This window comes from Syngnathus typhle, linkage group LG5, assembly GCF_033458585.1.
Source record: "Syngnathus typhle isolate RoL2023-S1 ecotype Sweden linkage group LG5, RoL_Styp_1.0, whole genome shotgun sequence".
NCBI classification, from domain to species: domain Eukaryota; kingdom Metazoa; phylum Chordata; class Actinopteri; order Syngnathiformes; family Syngnathidae; genus Syngnathus; species Syngnathus typhle.
The window spans coordinates 19230452-19250877 of NC_083742.1; the positions used below are offsets into that span (position 1 = coordinate 19230452).

At 44.4% G+C, this 20426-nt stretch overlaps 3 protein-coding genes across 15 annotated transcripts in view; 1 reads left to right on the forward strand and 2 right to left on the reverse strand.

The window, feature by feature from the left end:
- Positions 1-4647, reverse strand: part of kiaa0825 (KIAA0825 ortholog) — an 89095-nt gene extending 84448 nt beyond the window's left edge. The window contains exon 1 of one of the 2 annotated variants that reach the window (XR_009714368.1): positions 4510-4647. Coding sequence is in view for 1 of the 2 variants with exons in the window: in XM_061277751.1 (XP_061133735.1) it covers positions 4510-4557 (48 nt within the window). In the remaining variant the exon portion in view is untranslated. The remainder of the gene's footprint in view (positions 1-4509) is intronic. The other variant, XM_061277751.1, reaches the window with a different exon arrangement.
- slf1 (SMC5-SMC6 complex localization factor 1) lies at positions 6-17063 on the forward strand. Of its 2 annotated transcripts, none has more exons than XM_061277755.1 (18): positions 6-325; positions 616-752; positions 825-903; positions 1640-1868; positions 1960-2113; positions 2435-2557; positions 2640-2705; positions 3151-3297; positions 3440-3606; positions 3790-3924; positions 3996-4143; positions 4230-4398; positions 4562-4707; positions 4888-4985; positions 7171-7244; positions 10792-10884; positions 11566-11748; positions 16027-17063. In XM_061277755.1, exons 2-18 carry the CDS (start codon positions 642-644, stop codon positions 16488-16490), a joined length of 2586 nt encoding a protein of 861 aa, XP_061133739.1. In that variant the 5' UTR covers positions 6-325; positions 616-641; the 3' UTR covers positions 16491-17063. The 2 variants fall into 2 exon arrangements, with proteins under 2 accessions (XP_061133739.1, XP_061133738.1); XM_061277754.1 differs by having other exon boundaries at positions 621-752.
- An 865-nt stretch (positions 17064-17928) lies between these two features.
- The window catches only part of mctp1a (multiple C2 domains, transmembrane 1a), a 64824-nt gene continuing 62326 nt past the window's right edge, over positions 17929-20426 (reverse strand). For all 11 annotated transcript variants that reach the window (XM_061277760.1, XM_061277759.1, XM_061277761.1 and 8 more), the window contains one exon: positions 17929-19002. In XM_061277760.1, the coding sequence (XP_061133744.1) occupies positions 18931-19002 (72 nt within the window). In that variant the 3' untranslated portion in view covers positions 17929-18930. The remainder of the gene's footprint in view (positions 19003-20426) is intronic.

The following is a 20426-nucleotide window of genomic DNA, read 5'->3' on the forward strand; positions in this document are numbered from 1 at the left end:
TAAAAGGGGAGAAACGGCTTCCACGTTACGACACATTTTGAATATTGAACTGTGGAATCAAATGTATAGTGTTCACATTTAAAAACAGATAATGTTATATATTTGGGAGGAAACAAAATTCCAATGCATTTAGAAATTGATGATAAGCGCTATTCATTTTAGATCAACTTCCCTGCGAATCCATGCACAGTGGCTCTACTTGGTCACACCAATAACATAAGAAGAAGCAAACTCGAGCGTAATCAAAAACCTTTCTTCTGTTTTTCGACGGTAGAACGATATGTTTACATTCATAAACTTTCATCGAAAAAGGAGCACGCTACACGTAAGATGACTGTTTCAATGTCAGAGTAAATGTCTGAGCATGTAAAAAAAAAGAAAAAAAGAGAGTCGGAATGAACTGTCAGTAACTTGTGAATGACTGCGAGCTCATCAAGCCAAGTTAAATATTGTTTATTTTATTGCGACCATGCATGTATGAGACAGATTTTAAGTGTCAAGTGAGAGATACCAAAAATTTAACTTGTTCTGTATGCAATTTGTATTGCAAAAACTGTTGTTATACAGTAGTTACCGAGGAAGATGCTTGCAAAGTGACAATGTTGATGTTGCCAGATCAGATCGAAGTTTCGTAATTGCTAATGGAGAGCTGCCCTCCTGTGTTCCAAATTTCTGGGATCAAAAATCGTGACAAGAAGAGAGTTTTGCTCCAAGGAATCAAGCAGCTGAGTGGAAAATATCTTGGTGGTTCCGTAAGTAGCGTTAAACAGATCCACATCCTTATCAAACAAGTTGGACATTAATGCTACACTTTTTTCCCCCAGGTTTACCAGAGCGCTTGCACCCATTTAATAATCCCAAAAGTTTTGGCCAGCGAGAAATGTTTGGCTTCTTGTGCTGCAGGTTGGTCAACATGATTGTAAATAAATTGATCTAAGCATTACATGATGATCACAGAAAACAACAATGTTGATTCTTGTGGTGAGCATAAGAACAAATTGTTTCATCCATCCAAGAATTGAAGATGAATGTAACTAACTTATCTTGCTAGGCCTCTCCTCCCACTCGGAGCTGTGTAAACATGCTGCACATTATTAAATGAGGCATTTAATTTATTAATTATATACACTACCGTTCAAAAGTTTGGGGTCACAAAATTGTTTGGGTGACCCCAAACTTTTGAACGGTAGTGTAAATATTATTATAATAAAATATTATGAATGAAATATTATGAATTATATTTTATATTGGTATAAGATTATATATAATCTATGAATATTAGTATACATATATATTATAATATTTTTTACACAGAATATTATATATATAATCTATAAATAATTATCTAAATAAATATATACACGACCGTTCAAAAGTTTGGGGTCACCCAAACAATTTTGTGACCCCAAACTTTTGAACGGTAGTGTACTTTTGAAAACATTCATTTGAGCTGGGCAATCATTTAGATTGATATTGACTTTAGCTAAATATGATTATTCACTGATTTAATTCATTCTGATGAATTGTCCAGCCCTCATAGTAACACAGGTGGGAATTGTAAAGTGTGGTAATTGACCAAACTGTATTATTATTATTTTTTTATTTGTATTCTCTATTGTTTCTGCTTCTCTCGTACCAGGAAAGTGGGCTGTCACTCCGAAGTACGTTCTGGACAGTGTTCAGAATGGTTCCTGGCTCCCGGAGGGGCCCTATGAGGTGGGCATTTCCGTAGATACCTCATCTGCGGCCTTCCATCCTATTAGACAATGGAGGGAGAAGGTGACCAGTGGAGCAATAACAGGCGCCTTCCAAGGTTGGAGGGTTCTTCTCATGGTCCAAGATTCTTCCCGTTCACTCATGTTCAAACGGTTGGTTGGACGACATGCAAAATACTATTTCATTCAAATCATGAATGAATCGAATCCAGTCATCAAGTTCCATTTTGAATCGATTCACAAGGCTCCTGGAAGCTGGTACCGCCACAATCTACAGCTGTCCTCCTCCTGCTCACGCCTCCATCACTCACGTCATAGCCAAGCCCGTCACGCAGGACGCCAATTCCCACAATGCACCTTGCCTCCCTGTAAACCGCATCATCCAGTACCTCTTTGGGGTAAGTCACGTGAGCTCCATAAAAGATGGAGTTTGACTTTGCGTCACTGCCCCCATCCCGCGCTGCCAGTCCTGAGACATTGCGGGCATATTCAAATTTTAAGGCAAATGGTGGCAATCAGAATAGCCAAAGCCAAGAGTTCTTTTTTCATATTATTGTTGTACTTTCTGAATTATTGATTCTAATGCAAAGATGTAAGATTGTTTGGAACTGAGCTATTTTATTAAGTCATTCATTGTACGACACATTTCGAAGTGGATTTACCCATATTCATATGTGTGATTATTTGAAAATGTTTTTTTTTTTTTTCCCGTTTGGCAGAGCAACTTAGTTGACACAAAGTTTAACATAACAGATGATAATGACGCAATGGAAGCCAGTACTGCGGAAGCGGACTTTTCTCAACTTGAAGCTGACCTCAGGGACCAGGCCATCAAACACGAGGTGTGGCTGCTAAAGAGAAGCGAAGCGCACTTTTATTGCAAATGGCCCTTCAGCATGCCTGATCTTACAATCTATTCTTCAGGCCCATCCACGACTGCTCTTCCTCGATTCCCTTGATGGCCACGACCCCCATCGTCCTCCGTCCGAGGTACACATTTGCACCAGCTGTCTTTGGAATCTCCATGATGCTATACGGCTTCTAAAATAACCACGTGTTTCATTAAGAAGATCAGGTCATTCTATTTCCTTCATGTCATACATCTCAAATGCCACGGAGAGCAAGGGCGCCTTGTCCTCAGGTCACCCGTCAGCCCATCTGGGCCTTTTGATTGGCATACCTATTAACATGACTGGCCCGTCTGTAGCCGTCCCAAGCCGATAGCTATCACATTGCTATTATTAGTACTTGTGTATTTCCATTCTCTACCCTCAGTCCATATGCTGTTTGAAAAGAACTGACAGTTCGGGGCGGACCCCGGGAACCTAAGATGGCCCATCGCATCCAATTTCCATTACCCTTCTGCCCTCAACCATTTTCCCTGTTCTTTTACATTTGACTCTTCCCGGTATCACTGTTCTTAATGTTCTTTCAGGGAAACGAAACAGACTTGAGCTACATCGGCGCCATGATCGATTCCGGCCTCTTCGTCGAAGCCATGGCGGACATCCGAAGTGAAATGTGCCCGGGGATTCTGCCGCCGGCATCGTACCTGGTGTCTCTGATGGACTACGCACAGCAGGTAGGACCGGGACAACCAGACGGTGTACATTCCAAGCTGCTGCAGTAGAAAACACTGTTCCGGAACTCCAAGTTCTGGAGTTGGTTCACAATAGTGATTTATGCAATTTTGCTGAAGTCATGGCAGTACTTTCCGTTCACAGGGTATGGCCACAACTGTCTTCCTGAGGAGCTTCCGACAAATAATGCATGGGTTGCTAGTTAGCAACCCTCCTTGGCTGGCTCCCGCCAACGTGAATTTTTACAGCCAGGTGTTGCAGTGCCCTCGCTGCAAGATGGGCCAGTGGCCTTTTCTAGAGGCAGCCATCAGGTACACTTGCTTTTTGACAATTCCGTCTACTCATGTCTTCCCCATCGCGCCAATGCCATCCTTTAATAACGTTGTTTTGACTGAAAACAGATTCTAACCCGGGTGGTGGTGTAGAAATCGGATCTTGTACAAGTGCCCCAGATCCGACTTTGTTGTTTCCCCATTTTGTGTCTGTCCCTCTAGTTACTGCCTGTCCAGTGAGGCCACTTGTCACCAGCTCCCTCGTCCCGGACTGCCAACTCTCTTACACTTCTACAGAGACATCCTGGCATTTTTTCTACAGCTATTTCAAGGGGAAGTCTACTCCATCACCACGGGGTACAGAACCTGTCGTCTACTACATCAAATCTGTCTACAAGGCGTCTTGTCTTACTTAAATTTGGTTTCAGGCATCTTCGAGAACCGCGAGTCTGCCAGGTCTCCGGTTCATCCGGTTCTTTGATGTACCAAACCTTCTGGACCGTGTGGGAACGCTCGCGTCTATTGTCGCACGCTGTAAAAAAACTGGTCCAGCTCACGGTCCAGGCTGCCTCTGGGGTAAACATTTTAGAATGCGGGTCAGATTGGCCGTGAGCATTTACTGCTCGTTTGCCAACCTGAGGTACGCTTCATTTCCCCCGAAGGGCAACGCGGACCGCGACGAGAAGCACACAACAAATCTGCTGGCCGTCCTGCTGGACCTCCTGTCAGTGTTGGTGGAGTTTTGGTGCACAAAGCATTCCAAACTGAACCCGGCGCTTGTGGAACGTGGACTACAAGACCTTGCAGAGCACTTTGCCATCAAGAGCCAATGTAAGGAGCGAAGACAGACATGATAGCAAAAGCTATTGCATATATTTGTTACGACAGTAAAGTTGGGTTAAAAGTGAATTTTTTTAAATGCATAAAAATAAATACACATACTGTCGCGTAATTGTGTGGGCATGGGAATCTGATGCGGCTTTTTATCATGCAGGTCTTTCGACGGTCGTCCTCACTGAGATGGCGGCCAGCATTTCCTCAACCAGGTTTAAGCTAGCGTTGGTGGACGCAATATTCAGGAATATCTGCTGCAATAGTGAAATCACAGTGGGCAGTGAAGCTTTGTCTCTCAAGAAACTGGTATGTGCTCGTTTGGATGTTTTTTCTTTGTAGTCTAGTAAAGTGATGGTATGTGTCATGAGACACTTCACATTCAATTTGTTGGGAGTCTTTTTGACAGGAAATATAGACCAGACACTATTTGATATATAAATATATATACAGGACTGACTACGCCGCTGCTTGTATGTCGTTTGACAGGTGCTGTCCTACCTGCCTGCGTTGGAACGTTTATCCCAGAGTCACAGCTGGACACCACACACCACCAACAGCTGCACGAGCCCGAACACCAACAGCAGGTAGGCTACCTTGTCCGCATCACTTACACTCTGATTGGGAGGGAAAAAAAAAAAAAGATAACGGACGTTGGGCACAAGTCAACCAGCTGATTTAAAAAAAAAAAAAGATGACATCAAATCATAACACCGTGGGATGCAAAACTAACAAAGCAACTTTCAATATTTGCCCCCGTCGGCGGTTTGCCTTTCAGCGGGCTCACGGTAAATACGGGAAAATGAAAAAGAGCGGGCGGCAACGAGAGTGTGATGGAACAAAAGAACACCTGGAGAGAGTTGGGGGGGGGGGGGGGGAGAGCAGGGATGCATGGAAGGGCAGAGCGGGAGAAGCAAATGGAGGTCAGGCAGAGCGTGAGGGGTTGCCATGTGATGGGTTATGGCCGGGTCTGATATTATCTGCGCATGCTTGCTGACAGGAGCGCTACAAAGAGAGGTTACACACACACACACACACACAAAAATTCTCCAAGGGTCCTCTGGTACGACCGGCGACTCAGCTTTCAGCCCCTCGTAATCCTCCCTCGCATACTGAATCTTTCTCGGCCATCTTGAATATAATTACGCGCACACTTTGTCTTTATACCCCATAGCAGACATCTGCTGTTCCACCAGCAGGTAGTTGGCCCGGAGAAGGGCAGGAGTCATCGGGGAGCCGGTTCACGTAAAGGCTAGCGGTTCATGCTTTGGCCACGTTCTACCTCCCTCCGTCCCTCCCTTCCCCTTCGCTTTACATCATGGCCTGCCGCTCCGCTGCCAATCCAAAGCTTGCGTTTGATTCGTTCGCACAAACGAGCAAAGGCAATGTGCGCGCTGGAGATAAAGAAGTGCCCAGGGCCACGCGCAATCATTTGACCCTGAAAGAAAGAAGGAAATTAAAATGACAAAGTGTGTGATGAATGGAGAACAGAAACCAAAAGGAAATCTTGTTTCCTCCATTTCATGGCTGAAGCTCGGCTATACAAATTTCAAGAACATCGACTCCCCTAATCGATTAACGCATCTTTTTTCTCGAAATCCCGACACATGACTCACTCGCTACGATGACTCTGTGTATTTTAGGACCCTGTTCTGTGAAATATCCTCTTTCTATTGTTGGAGCGATTGTCACAAAAGGCATTTAGCAAACGTCAGAATAGAAATAGGCCAAATGTGATTGCCGCTTGCGACGCTAAACGCCGTCAATTTCATTTCCTTCTCCAACTATCTTTAGAGCAGAGGACGAAACTCAGGAGACATGTTTAGATGCTTCAAACGAGCTCAAGGGTCCGACCTCGGTGAATTGGACCCACGTCAAAAATGCATCGGAATAGTGAAACGCAGACTGGGGCAATTCTCTTCATTTGATTTCGTCGGAATGTAATCAAGCGGCCACAACGCACATCTTGGAGGCCGCCGCTTTCCAATCGAACGAAAAAAGCACACCAGCAAGCCGCATCGTGTCAGCCTCCTCATCAACCGGTCCGGGTGACACTCGCTCACTCTTGGACTCTTTCTCAAAGACATAAGCGGCACACGCCGAGCCCGCTATAGCGCCGGTGTCTCCTCAGCCCTGTCCCCGCTAATAACGAGCAACGTGACAGGGCGTGTGTTTCCTTTCCTCCTCGCTGCTGGGAGCTCCTTCCCGCCTTCTGAAACAAGCCAATTACCAGCGAACAAGCCGCCGCCGCCTCCCTGTAATACCGATAGCATTTGGCTGGGGCGCAATACACACGCGCACGCCTGTCAGACTCCACGCGGGCAGATCCCACGTACCTGCTCGCAGGACTAGTGACAGCCCACAGCTATTAGCACGCCACGACTTTGAAGAGGCTTCACTTTCTTTCACGAGTTCTTCCTCTTAATGCGCTCGCTCCGCTAGAATTCTCCGTGTCTGAGTTTGAGGCGTTAAGTAGGAGGAAAAGTGCTTTGGAAAAGAAAAATGCCCGTGTTTTTGTGCGCGTTTGTGTGCATGCGTGTCTCCAACGGGAAAGGTGTGAAAGGTTTTGTACAGCGCTGCGAGGAATTCATTTGCTAATGGCAATCGATGGATGTTCCTCGATGACGTGAAACGGCCGGCCGTTGAAACTTTTCGACTCGTTAATGTGAATCATGGAGAATTTCTCATTGAATGACTCCTGCCGTGTTCACGTCTATTTCCATTAAGAAAAGAAAAAAAAACATTCGACGGTGTCTTTTGTGCCCTGTCCAGAACTCTTAGGCCAGTGGAGAATGGATCAGGCGGAGACTACATCCCAAGAGGCCTCGACAAAGTTAATGCAGCAGGTAGAGCTCTTACACGCACACAGTTGCCAATGTAGCTAGACATTTGTAAGAAGGCAGCTTTTAATGGACTGGTGCACTGCCACTGGCTCATCAATAAAGTGAGAGGAGCGACTTATATACACTACCGTTCAAAAGTTTGGGGTCACCCAAACAATTTTGTGACCCCAAACTTTTGAACGGTAGTGTGTATATTTATTTAGATAATTATTTATAGATTATATATATAATCTTCTGTGTAAAAAAAATCTTAATATATATGTATACTAATATTCATAGATTATATATAATCTTATACAAATATAAGATATAATTTATAATATTTCATTCATAATATTTTATTATAATAATATTTACACTACCGTTCAAAAGTTTGGGGTCACCCAAACAATTTTGTGACCCCAAACTTTTGAACGGTAGTGTACATATATATGTTTTTTTTCACTTCTTTGGGCATTTTATGGCTGGTGCGACTTATACTCCGGTGCGATTTATAGTCTGAAAATTACGGTACTTTAAAACTCACTTTTCTCCTAATCCTTTTTGTTGTTGTTGCTGGCCACATTGTATGGATTCCCTTAATACATGTAGCCAACAAATTAACCAAGTTCATCGCTTGTTCACAATATTGCAATGGTATCAAAAGTGTTGCAGGAAACTAGCCACGTGATTTTTTTTTTCATTGGCCACGTAAATTGACGTGGGCCGGATTTTGCCCCCGGGCCTCATGTTTGAAAAGGGACGACGACATTCGGACTTTAAGATTGCATGAATAGATGAGCAAATGAATGGCAAAGGCGGGAATATGTTTCACGCAGGAAACAATACTGCATATTAGCGTTTACCGTTTCCCCTCACATCTCCTTTATTGGGACATTAAATGCAGCAATTAGGGCAGCGCCGCAGATATACAGCGGCTGCGGCAGTGGAACTTCCTGCAATTAAAGCCGTGGCACTCGGCGTGAACTCTCCAAGGTGTCAGAGCTCATATCTCCCCTGCTTCACCTGATCAGAAAGGCCTCATGCTGGAGGGGAGGAGGTGAAGGAGAGCAGTGGGGGGGCGGGGCAGGGCGGGGAGGGAGCACCGAGGCTTTTGCCGTGTGTTGTTTTTCCCGCTACGTGATGTCTATACCAATGCGGCGGGCATTAATTTTTGATGAACCGTCGGCGCGCCATTCTCCCCTCTCGGCCTTCTTTTCTCTCACAGCTGCTTACAGCCACATGTAGAAACTTGCTTGGCTTGGACGTATCTACCACGTTGGAACCCCTGCGCCTTTGTCAAAGTAGCACATAAGGGTAGTGGGATTTTTTTTTTTTTCGCGCCAGGAAGGTCTCTGCAAAATGTTGTACCGCAAGCAAAACATGAGTTGAAATTGGCGCGGCAGATAAAATATAAAATATTTCATATGAAACGCTTTACTCATTTGAAAAAGTACATAGTGATTACATTCAAGGTGCGCTCACGCAAGAAACTCCATGCTTAGTCCAGATCATTTGATGAGTGTATTCAGTGGCATGCAAAAAAAAAAAAATCTTCATTCAACTTGATGGTGAAGAAAGTTTCCGAGTCTCCCGGCATAACTAGTCATCAGGACCGCCCCATCCTTCGTTGAAGAGTTTCTCATCCCGGTTTTCTCATTTAAACACAGTACCTGGCCAATAACACTTGATAATAAAAAAAAAAAAATGGTTTAAGGATTGCCGGGCCAAGTGAAACAGCAGTGCAGTATTTCAGGCTGTGGGATGTAAAGAGCAACACACCCTTTGAACATTTCTATTAAAGTGCGAAACGGGGAATTTATAGAAAGGACAGGCGAATTTATCCTTTCCGTGCTTGTAAATGCTGAGTATGCAATTACCCCAATAATAGAAGCGTTGTGTCCAAATTGGAGCCATTAAAGTGATTTAACAGAGCGTGGATTGGCCCTGGCATTTGCGGGAATGTGTACACATGCGGTGTAGTGGAATGGGTGTTTAATCACAGCGTTTTAGAGCTCAGTAATGGCGCACGACTCGCCATAGAACTCGCAGTGCCGCTCGGCTCGCTTACTCATTAAAAGCCTGCAGGTTTGGGCCGGCCGGGTTCCCCAACCCGTCTGGCTTTGGAAAGGTCTTACAATCTACATCATTGTCAGAACTGATAAGCGACAAACGTTTGGTTTTGTCCATGTAGGGGGAAAAGAAAATGGAATGTTGTTAAAGATTTAAACAGTCTTGTAAACGGAGAGGGAAAAAAAACAAAGTTGGGTGAGGGAGAGCGAGTCCAATGTTCTTCTCCAGAGTTTCTAACTTCTACAGCAATAGTTGTAGTACATTGGAAATAGATTTTTTTTTTTAAATCATAGACAAGAATAAACTATATTTTTTGCAGCTCTACACTACCGTTCAAAAGTTTGGGGTCACAAAATTGTTTGGGTGACCCCAAACCTTTGAACGGTAGTGTAAATATTATTATAATAAAATATTATGAATGAAATATTATAAATTATATCTTATATTTGTATAAGATTATATATAATCTATGAATATTAGTATACATATATATTATAAGATTTTTTACACAGAAGATTATATATATATAATCTATAAATAATTATCTAAATAAATATATACACTACCGTTCAAAAGTTTGGGGTCACCCAAACAATTTTGTGACCCCAAACTTTTGAACGGTAGTGTACGTAATGAGCAAATATAAGCTTTGTGTATTTGAAGTTTTGGATACAATCCGGAGTTCCAGCAGTACGTCCGCATAAAGCGATCCAACTTTTCCAAGCCTCTTTCTTTGAGAAGCATGTACTTTCCACCTGTTCCCCACCCCCAACTCCCACCCATCCGGAACCTTCTTGTCTTTTTCCCCGTGCGCACTGGAGTGGAGCCCCTGTACAGGCGTGGCGTCCTGGGGAGCGCGAGTAAAGCATTTACTCGAGTCTATGCTGCGCTATATTAAACTGCCAAGCACAAAACCACTCATGCTTGGCCTCCAACTTCCCTTTGAAGTTCAGCCATACATGCAAAGAGGGGACATACTATATGTATGTACCGTAATTTCCGGACTATAAGTCGCGTTTTTTTTTCATAGTTTGGGTGGGGGGGCGACTTATACTCAGGAGCGACTTATATACATATATATGTTTTTTTTCACTTTTTTGGGCATTTTATGGCTGGTGCGACTTATACTCCGGTGCGACTTATAGTCCGAAAATTACGGTAGATATATATGTATGTGTATATATACACACGCATATACACATATATATAAATAACTTATTTATTTGCACACATTCCGATCCGTTAATAATGTTGTTGCTCGAAATTCGTTAAAAAAAAAAAAAACCTCAGTGGGAGTCTGTCCAGCCCTGTTTGAAATTGTTATTTTCTTTTTTTCCGCCTTGGAAGCGATCCTCTTTTTTTTCCCTAATCATGCTTCTTAATTTGCACCCTCATTGGCAGCTTTCACTTCAGTGGGTCAGGAACATTTAATTTGTCATATGGGCATGTGATCATTTTGGATTTTTGTCTTCTTTGGGTGCGTTTGTCTTGATGGAAGGCGAGACCCGCCTCCACAGAGCGTGCAAGACCAACCAGGTGGAGACCGTGCTTTACATTCTGGCGGGCCCTGGCACCGACGTCAATGTGAAAGGTAAGAGTTTCTTTCTGGCACACACCTCGGTCTCGGCACCCTACCGAGACGTATTAACACGGTAGGGGATGCAAAAATATGAGGAATTGCTGAGGTTAACCTTTTGCCGAAACGTAAAGGGTGTGTCGCATTCACAGATTCTGCTGTCTTCTATTACCACATTTAGTAATGACTTTCTCTCGCGTGCGTAAGTCATAGTTACTTTTCATCCCCATTTATGGAAATGCTGCGCTGTTTTGAAAGGTTTCTGCTATTTTGATGTAATCACACTTAACAGTAAAATTGAACTTGGCTCTCAGTAGGGGGGGGAATTATGGAAGAAGTCAGCTCCATTTTCCAACATCTGCCCAAAAGAGGCCCATCGCAACAAAGGGATAGGTTTTGCTTTACTTCACAATTCAAGGCCATTAATGCATTTATAGCAAATGGTTCTTTTCGACCTATGTGTTCCCCTGGAAACACATTTCGCACATCATTCTCAAAGCCTCTTTTGAGTTGGCGCCATGGCAACAAAGAGATATTATAGAAGTCGTATTTTTAAAGGGGAAGTCAATTTTCTTTCCATGTGTCTAAACACAGCGTTACCATTAATAACACATACGAGTTAAGGAGTGAAAATTCAACCGTTTTTATCTATCTCGGGGGGCGGCCATTTTTTTTTTTCTCCCTTCTGCCATTTAGACCACGTGGGCTGGACACCTCTGCACGAAGCATGTTGCAGCGGCAGCGCGGCGTGCGTGGAGGCTTTGCTGCGTCACCGGCCCGCCCCTGACATGAAATGCGCGGTGGAGGGGGTCAGCCCTCTGCTGGACGCCCTGCTCAACGGACACTTGAACATCGCCAAAATGCTTCTGGAGGCTGCAGGTGGGTCACCAACAGCTCCTTGCGGCAGCTTTAAATATTCCAAAGCCCTATGCGGTCTGAACAGGAATTTCATCAAATACCCCCCCCCCCCCCCCCCATCTAATAATGGAATCATATCATGTTGAGATCAACTGCCAACGGTTCGGAATTGGCCGTTTTGTTCATGATTTATTCCGTCAGTTGGCCGCCGTAAGTAAAAGAAGCCTTTCGAGTGTTGTGGCCAACAAACACAGCTGAGCTTGTTGGCGGCTGAAACGCTGCGCCTGAAGTTATCGGTGAAGCCGATTGGATCGTAAATGGCTCGCCGCCCTTCTTAAGCCAAATTGAAAGTGGCTAAGCCAAAGGGGACAATGGCTAGAACACCGCGACTCAACTAGCACTGGCAAAAAGGGGAGCGAGGGAATGAATTTGGCATCGGCGGTGTTCACTTTTACAACCAGGATTTTGGATTCCACCACACTTTTTCTTTCAAAGATAAATTCCTCACATGGGAAATCAAGTCAGGCAGCATTACATGTTTTAAAGACTTACTAACATACACCTCATATGTCTTTCAGTTTAAAAAAAAAAAAAAAGTCCCTAATTAAGCATACAAAAATCTTGAAATCTGCCTTTCAAGAGTCAACATTGCGAACTAATCATTCATTTTGTAAACCAATATTGACTTTTTGGGGAAAAGCATACCAAGGATCGATCGATTTAGTTTGAATCGAAAGATTGAACCGTACTTTCATTTCGGATGACACTCACCTCAGCATCTTCATTATTGACTCATTACACTTAATTTGATGCGACGTTCCCCCCCATCCACAGAAGTACATATTCCGTCCTCCAAAAATAAATTAGACTGGGATTATTTGGTCCCGGAGGGGAAACAGAGGCCTCTCCCTTACTTTGTTTTCACACGCTTCCTGCGAAACGCCGAGGTTGAGGGAATTAAAAGAGGTCAGAGGAAAAAGCAGCGCCTGCTATGTGTAAAATTAGAGCTACAGATGAAGTGGATCTGTGCAGCAGACGTGTCTGGCCTGTTGTAGGTCAGGTCTTAAAAAGCAAGAGCGATGAGGAGAAGAGCTTCAATTGGAAAACGAGCTGCAGGCTTCTCCATTCAACTGGTCTCCCGACTGTCTACGCTTCCCTCACACTTGATGGCCTTCTTGTCTCGCGGCCTTTGAGGAGGAGGCGGCGGCGGCGGCGCTCGACTCCGGGCTCTAACGTCTCCAGTGGGCTTTTTTGCTAAACTCCTTCTTGTTTGCACGGCCATTTTTGATCTTTCTTTAAGTTTTGGCTTGAGGGGCCCACGTAAGCTAACCGTTGTTTTGTTTCACAAAGACTCCTTTTGAACAATTTGCCATGGAGACACATACTGAGAAAAACGAGACTTGTCTACGTTCTCCTTCTTCTTCCGGGTGCCTCGTGGAATGACTGTAGTTGTTGTTTTCCCCGGCACATCGTTCCTTCTGCCGTCCTTGTTTCCAGCAGACAGGCTGAGCCAAACGGGCAAGGTTTAGCTTGGGCCAGAGAGGGCAACACTGACACTGGCACGCCAACAAAGACTTTTTTTTTTCCCCGAGTGATCTCACCCTTTTGTAAGCTTGTCTGCTCGGAGGCCTTGGCCTGTGTGTGTGCGTTTGTGGCGGGGTAGGGTGGGTCCCTCCAGGCTCGTCGAGCTGGCAGGGAAAGGATGCCACGATTGAGGGCAAGGCTAAGTCTCACACTCCCTTCGTTATTCACTCGCCCAAAGCCACGCCACATGACCTCGTGTCTGTGGAATTGAGCTGCTTATATTTCAAAATATATATTTTCATCAGCAAAGAGTTATGGATGCTAGTTCATGTTAATTGTAAACGTAATTAAAGCTAGCCGTGGCATTTTGTCCTGCAGTGAGATGCAAATCACAATCAAGCAGGTCTTAAATGAGGTGTTCCTTCTCCCATGCTGTACGTAGCACGCTCTATCGTCAATGCTAACTAGCATCTGCCAAGTGGACAGTGATGTCATGCCCCTGGCTGAGCTTGACTCACTCATCCCGCCAGCCAGTGAGGGGAGAAGAGCAGCGGATGCAACGTCTCCTCAGCAGACACACAAAGAGGCGGCACCGCATCGTCTTTGCCTCTCTCTCTCTCTCTTTTTTTTTAACGCCACTTTTACCCCCTCCTCCACTCCTGCTTTTATATTCCTTGTCTTCGCCTGCCCTCTAAAGGCCAAAGGGCTTTGCACTCGATGTGTGTACGAGTGGATTGCATCTGGCTGCATGGCCTTGGTGCAGCATGTAAATACCGCAGCCATAGCTGTAGATGACTCACACACACACACACAGGATGGTGCAATTACCCTGTGCACCGGTGTAATCCCCCAGGTGCCGTATTTATCCCCCACCACAGTACCTGATGCTGCCATCTCAGAACTTTGTGCGTGTTGTGTTGCTGCGCGTGTGATGCCTGTCAATATCGGAGTCATTTGACACTAGTTAGCGTGAGTAATGACATCTTTATACGGTTAGACATTTGTAGCATCGTTGCGGCCAAGTGATTTGCCGTTCATGATGGGCCTCAGAGAGAGAGAGAGAGAGAGAGCTGTGTGAAAATGGAAGTAAAAATAATATTTTATGTACCGTAATTTTCAGACTATAAGTCGCACCGGAGTATAAGTCGCACCAGCCATAAAATGCCCAAAAAAGTGAAAAAAAAACATATGTATATAAGTCGCTCCTGAGTATAAGTCGCCCCCCCCCCCCCACCCAAACTATGGAAAAAAAAACGCGACTTATAGTCCGAAAATTACCGTACAATTGCAGTGGTCCCCACCCTTCAGAAATATTTTCGCGGACCGGCCTTTATATAAATAAATAATACATTTATATCAATAAATAATAACATTTATCATAAATATATAAATAGAGTGGAATAAAATGATACGACTGGCATAAAAACAAGTGTAAACGACATGAAAATAAAACTCACCATTCGGTTGAATTAGTGGGAGCACTGAGCTGGTTTGTTTCTCAGAAAGGAGCCGGCGTAATCCTGGGCTCCATGTGCCCAAGCGCTTTTGAAGGCCTCGTTAGCTAGCCATATTGTGCAGAATGGGCTTGCTTGGCGCGTCACTCACCTGTGGCGATAAATCCATATTTGAAGAAGGCCTTTTTTTAAATGCAGCTTGCCTTTTCTTAGAAGTCGTAGCCTCTTCTTCTCGCTTCTTCAGGCTCGACTGGGGGGGACGAGCTTCTTTGACCTGTCAGGAGACACAGCTGCACCGACGGACTTAATTGGGAGAGAATCGCCGAATTTTTTTACATTTTTCAGAATAAATTCTTACCCATTTTTGCTAGCTTAGCGGGCACGACTGGGGAAATCTGTCACGTCACCGGGACAAGCGTCTTGATCTGAATTAATTGATTGTCGATAAAAACTTTTTTTTTTTTTTCTGTGCGGCTTGGCGGCCCGGTACCAAGTGACCCACAGTACCGGTCCGCCGACTGGGGGTTGGGGACCGCTATACTATTGTACTGTTTTGGCGGTAACATACTGAAAACAAGTGGACAAATGTCCCTTGTTTGACCGGTGCATTTAAAAATGTGCCCGCTTATGTAAAAGGTTTATGTCGATGAATTCCAATTTTGCACGCTGGCATTTTTTCTATCCCTAAAAGCTCGATGAGCACTGACCTTGGCGGCCCGCAGCCACCGCGCACGCCATTAGTCCCTGTCCAGTTTTTCAAGTGTCACTTTCAAAGCAAGTGACTTTTGCAGCCTTGTACGTTTCCCCACCGCAAATGCGTCCGCGTCCATCGCCAACGACTCCCAAAATGCCTTTTGACAGCTCTTCACCTGTTTGCGTGTCACACACGGAGCCGCTCGTTGGCTCTCGAGGGACGAGGCTGAGCGGTCAAGTGGCCTCGAGAGCAGGTGGCTGCTAAAAAGCTAGCTTCAATCCAAACGCAAACTAAAGGGCCCAGCCCGGCCCGCACTTGACTCGCGAGCTGGGACTCCATGAGAATGGACTAATCAGCTGATGGAATCGTTTTAGAGCCGAGCAATCCAGAATCCAGCAAAGAGGTCTAGTGGTTAACATGTCTGCTGAGGTTGTGGGTTAGAATTAGCATTGCTGTGTCTGTTTTCTCCATGCATTCCCAAAATGCACCCGATTAATCGTCTGTCCGATTCAATTCATCGGATGCATTTTAGCCTTTTTACAAATGTGTCTTCCGGATAAGTCCATTTAAAAGACCGCATATGAAATCGCAAATAGCAATAATGAGGAAGAAAATCATCTCTTCCAGGTTCTGAGCTCCTCCAGCAGACGGACGGTAAAGGCCGCACCCCGTTGGACATGGTCAGCGACCCACATTGGAAGGCGGAGCTTATCCACAGCGCAGAAGTGGGCGACGCTAGCCTGAAGGTGTTGAACCACGACCTCCTGGAGGCAGGCTCCTGTTTGCTGGCACATCTCATCTTATGCTACAAGCGAGAGAAAAGGCCGAGCGGCTGCTCGCCTCCCGCGCTGGCACGTGCCCTGGAGGCGCACCCGTTTCAAAGAGTGACGCAAGGCTGGAAGGACCAGCGAGCGATAAGGCTTGCGGGCGACACCCACACTCTGCTGGAGATGGCCAGAGGGAAGCACCGGGGAAAAGTCTGCGAAGCGGTCAAGTCGTGCAAAGGGGAGAATACGGTGGTCCTCTTGCAGGTGCTGGAGATTCTGCAGTCTGAAGGAGAAATCCTCCTGGCTGAGGTCAAAAGCCATTAAGGGGCAGAAAAGTGAAAACATACCAACACATGATACTGGTATATTGAGAAGGTGCTTTTTTTTTTTTTTTTTTTTTTTTTGCATACACTACCGTTCAAAAGTTTGGGGTCGCAAAATTGTTTGGGTGACCCCAAACCTTTGAACGGTAGTGTAAATATTATTATAATAAAATATTATGAATTAAATATTATAAATTATCTTATATTTGTATAAGATTATATATAATCTATGAATATAAGTATACATATATATTATAAGATTTTTTACACAGAAGATTATATATATAATCTATAAATAATTATCTAAACAAATATATACACTACCGTTCAAAAGTTTGGGGTCACCCAAACAATTTTGTGACCCCAAACTTTTGAACGGTAGTGTACATTTAATACTCTTGTGCCTCGCAATTTATGATAAATATATAAGAAGTTTATATTTTTTATTTTGTATACATCAGCCCAGAGTATGTTTTGTATCCCATAAACATTCAGTTTAAAAATGCTCCAGCTACTTTTGCATTGAGATGTTTTGTTGAATCTCAATAGAAATAAATATAAAATTACAAAAAAATGCTTCATTTTACAGTATTATTGTGCTCTTATTTGTCAGAATTTTTCTTTTCATTCACTTCCTCTACTGGACCTCGTTAGATTCCACAGTTTATCGAACGTTGCTTTCGAGCTTGATGCAATTCCCGAGAAATACATTTCGGCCTCGTAAAGATATAAACTATTTTATTGTCGTAATTTTGTTTTCTTCAACATACATCAGTTGCATTTGATTTGGGCGCGACAGGATGTGAGCCAATCCACCTGAGCTTCTGCAGTTGGTCGGTCACATGATGTCACCGATTGAACACATGACAGTGATGTCGCGGGCAGGCAGGCACAAACATTGCAGGCAGACGCACACGAGAAAAGCCATCTTAGAAAACGAGGCGGGCGGGCATACAGATACTTTACAGCGCCAACGGCAAACCGTCAACAAGCATACGGTATAAAACACAACCATCATTTATTTATTAAGGACTAAGCTATGTACACAGAGTTAAAAAATAAATAGTCTCAATTCAAGTGGGTGCAAACAACTTTTCCTCTTTACAGTCTGATACATTCATTTGTAGCAGGGGTGTCCAAGCCTTCCAAAAGCCCCAAACATGCAAAGATGTGGGAATAACCTTAGTTTGAAACATAACTCTAATTTAAATTGCTAATTTGAATTTGTATCTTTTTAATATCTCCATGAACAAGTTAGCGATATGATGTATTCTTGTATTCTTTAAAAAAAAAAAAATTTAATTCTCCCTCTCCATTTCACTTAAAATTTTCAGTATTCACAAGCAATTTCTTCTAAAACTGCACATTTTTTTCGCATTATTTGCCACAGGAAAATGGATAGCGGGACGCAAGTGCCCCCCCCCCCCCCCCCCCCCCCGTCAAAGTTTGGACACCCCTGATTTATCGCTTCGAAATGCTAACGACAAACACTTTGGTTTGCTTGCAAATGTTCAAAAACCGTCGTAAACTAAATCCAGAAATGAGTGGGCACGCGCATTCGGAACATATTTACGAAAGGGCCCGGCTCACAATTCCTTCTTTTTATTTAATTTTTTTAATTCATCCAAACGGCACCATGGAATCATGATGGAGACAGCAACGCAGCTGCAGGGGGGACATCAAATGGAAACACGACAAGAGCCACCTTGGCTTTGATTCCGTAAACACACAAAACCCCGGCTCACACACACGCTTCTCAGATCAGCGTTTGAGACGGGGCGGATGGCGAGGGCGGCCTGGGGCATGGCATCACGGCATCACGCACAGTCTGTGTTTCTCTGCGTGACTGTTTTTGCAAAGTCGGCTTACAATCCTTCAATCATAACCATTCAAGACATTTCAGATATGCTTCCGACTTTGGTGAATGTCCTTTCTTCTGCTGCCCAGTGCTTGGATGAATTGGATTGCGAGCCAGAACCCTCCGTAATGTGTCATAAATAAAAAATAAATAAATAAATAAATACATCACGAAAACATTTGCGACATTGCTGCGTTTTGAAGTCAAACTGCATTTAAAAACACGTTTGCGTAGAAAAACAACGTGGTAGCGTTCTGGATCGTTCAATCCAAATGGCTGCCATCCGTATCGTAGGAAGACAACATGAATTATTGGAGTGGCACTTCAACAATGCAAGAAGACTTGGTTCATGAAATGTAGAATTAGTGTGATAGGAGGAGGACCGGGAAATGATGTACTTACAGATCCATCCTCTACCATCTTTTGTTTTTCACCAAATGGGGATAAGAATTTCTTTTTTGTTTCCAAAATTAAACATTAGGCGCCTGTAATGGCCACGTTGGGTTCCGAGCGCCTCCCACCTCGCTCTTCTTAGAGTCCAGTAATGGAGCAGCACACAGGAAATGGACACAAGGCAAGACTTCTACCCGGGGTTGTTTTTCTTCCTCTTATTTGGACTGGGATTGGGATCTGGTTTCAGCTCTCGGTACTGCACCTGTTAAAACACACACGCCTAAGTACACAAGACACACACACGTGCACGCCACCCGGTCAGGTGAAGCGAGCAAAGGATGCTTGAATAGCACACAAAGCCTCCAGAGCCTCTCTGACTCCAGCTGTGTGGAACAGTGGCCTCAAGGAAGGGATTACACACTGATTACAACACACACACACACACACACACACTCGGGCCTCGGAATATCCATAAACACATGCTTCCGCAGATGTGAAACAGTGGCCTAAGGGAAGCGATCACACAATCAAACAGAGGACAGGGCAAGGGCTCATGAGAAAGCCTGAAAGAGACAACAGACTCATCATGAAGGGGGGAAAGCACAAAAACATATTGGAAGTCTTTGAATGACCGTTTGGATTTTTAGCAATGTTGCACATGTAAAAAGCATTAGAATGTCATTTACCGTAATTTTCGGACTATAAGTCGCACCGGAGTATAAGTCGCACCAGCCATAAAATGCCCAAAAAAGTGAAAAGAAAAAACCATATATATGTATATAAGTCGCTCCTGAGTATAAGTCGCCCCCCCACCCAAACTATGAAAAAAAAACGCGACTTATAGTCCGAAAATTACGGTATATACAGTAAACCGTCCTCCATTGTGGGGGTGTGAAATCTAAGAGAAAAATGCTACCTCAAGAATCATGCCGGCAATTTGTGTCGGCTTAAAAAGCAGGATTACATTTGGACCCCCCTAAAAAAAAAAAAAAAAAAAACTAGGCTGTGCTGTAATACAGAAAATCTGTTTGTAGAAAACGAATTAAGTGTGCCACCATCTAGTGGTCAAAGGTGGAATTACAGCACAGTGCACCCAAAATATATCTTGACATACACTCCCAAATTAAAGCACATCCTTCATTTTTTCCTGAATGCTGTTCTCGGATATAGAAAAAGTTCGGCCACGGCTGTCTGAAGTGATGGACATTTCGACAGTACTTGGCACTTCCACGCACGAGCTCACGGCGGACGCATACATGACAATCCCGGCAGATCACTGATCACAGCTCGCCACAGAGTGAACAAGCACATCAGCACAGCCCGTCTGTGAGATTCCTGTGAGGCGGATGTACTGTCGGCTACTCCGCTTGTCTGTCTGACTGACTGACTGACTGACTGACGTCCTCTCTGATTCTCCGCACAGACAACAAGTTGGCGTCTGGATGCTCGCTGTGTTCTCGCTTGTGGTGGACAAGCCAGCGTCGTCGCTGCTGAGTGATGGCTGAACAAGCCTTCATCTTCTTCTGCTGGTTCCACTCAGGTGGAAGAAACAAGAGAAGTGTGATGGACAGAAAGATAGGAGGAGGGAGGGCAGACAACTGAGTGAGCAACAATGGACGGGCGAGGAAGCAAAGAATAGAAGACACGGACAGAGGTGCGGACACCCGGCTGATACTGTTCTCACGT